The following is a 1,418-nucleotide window of genomic DNA, read 5'->3' on the forward strand; positions in this document are numbered from 1 at the left end:
GGTTGTCGAATGTCTGAGATCGACCCAAGTTCCCCCCATGGGCTCGATCTCAGACATTCGACAACCATCTCCTGGATGCTGCCATCTCCCATGATGAGATCGAGGTCCACAAGGGCAGGGATGCCAGGACCCCTCCAGGCACAGGTGAGGGGTGGGGTGGGGGGCGCGGGGGGTGATGCTAGAGTACGGGCAGGAAGGAAAAAAACGCTGAAATGAGGAAACACTGCTACTTTCAGCTTTAACAGAAGTCCACAGTATAAAGAGCTGCTGTAGATAAAACCATCTCTTAAAAATTCCACTTCCCACCAATCCCGACCTCTTTTGTGACCCTGATCACTTGTGACCAGCAGGCCTGTGGCTGTGACAGTCCTCACTGAAATGAGACCACAGTCCTTGCTTCCCTTCACCTCTGGATCTTAGAAAAACAGACAATAGACAGTGGCTTCCCAAGCAGGAATCTCCATTTCCAGTGAATTTGTCCAAAAGGGTGACTGTTAGGCTGGGGGGCCGGTCTCACCGTCAGCTCGGGCTGTCCTAGCTGAGGCCCTCCTGACCCCACTCAACAAGGCTCAGAGGAAGGAGCTGGGGAGAAGCCTGGCCTCACCCTGCTCTGCACTGTCTGCATGGTGGGCGGTGCCCTAAACACCAGCAGTGCCCGGAGTCAAGGCCCACTAGCACTGCTGTGGTCCAGGGGCTGCCCCGTGCGGTGGGGACTTCACCTCTGCCACCGGCCTCCTGGGTGGTAATGGCCGTGCAATGCCCACGTGCCACCAGTGCGAACAGACTCACCTTGGTATTCTCCTCACTTCCCTCTGCGTGGATAAGGTAGGGGGAGCTGTCCTTCTGTGGGTTTTCCGACACAATGCGCACCTCAACGCCGGGCAGCGGGGTCCCCACAGAGCCTGCAAAGGGTGGGGAGGCACGAGGAACAGAGGCGGTCAGTAGGATTCTGGAGAGTGCCTGCACGTGGAGGTGCTGGGAGCTGCCTGACGTCATGTGGGCACACCAGGGTGGGGTGGGGGGAGACCCGCGGACCGCCTCGTGCACAGACAGGGGGATCCCACCTAGGGTCAGGTGCACACCGAGGGGCAAAGCACCAGCAGCCAAGAGCAGAGCCTTAGGTGGGACCACAGAGCAGCAGCTGGGGCCCCAAATGCCCCAGGTCTTTAGGTCACCTTGGTGGTCGCCCAGCACCCAGAGCTGGATGCAGGGCACGTCTGCTTCACTGGAGCACCTGTCTGGGTAGTCAGGGCCTGCTGCTGCTGCTAAGTCGCTTCAGTGGTGTCCGACTCTGTGCAACCCCATAGACCGCAGCCCAGCAGGCTACCCCATCCCTGGGATTCTCCAGGCAAGAACACTGGAGTGGGTTGCCATTTCCCTCTCCAATGCATAAAAGTGAAAAGTGAAAGTGAAGTCGC

General features: G+C 58.7%; 1 protein-coding gene across 1 annotated transcript in view; it reads right to left on the reverse strand.

Moving 5' to 3' along the window:
• ACSF3 (acyl-CoA synthetase family member 3) overlaps positions 1–1,418 on the reverse strand; it is a 42,580-nt gene that overhangs the window by 28,251 nt on the left and 12,911 nt on the right. Inside the window, exon 6 of the mRNA XM_010843949.1 lies at positions 790–902. Coding sequence (XP_010842251.1) covers positions 790–902 — 113 coding nt within the window. The remainder of the gene's footprint in view (positions 1–789; positions 903–1,418) is intronic.

Source organism: Bison bison, unplaced genomic scaffold (genome assembly GCF_000754665.1).
Source record: "Bison bison bison isolate TAMUID 2011002044 unplaced genomic scaffold, Bison_UMD1.0 scf7180017864192, whole genome shotgun sequence".
NCBI lineage: Eukaryota > Metazoa > Chordata > Mammalia > Artiodactyla > Bovidae > Bison > Bison bison.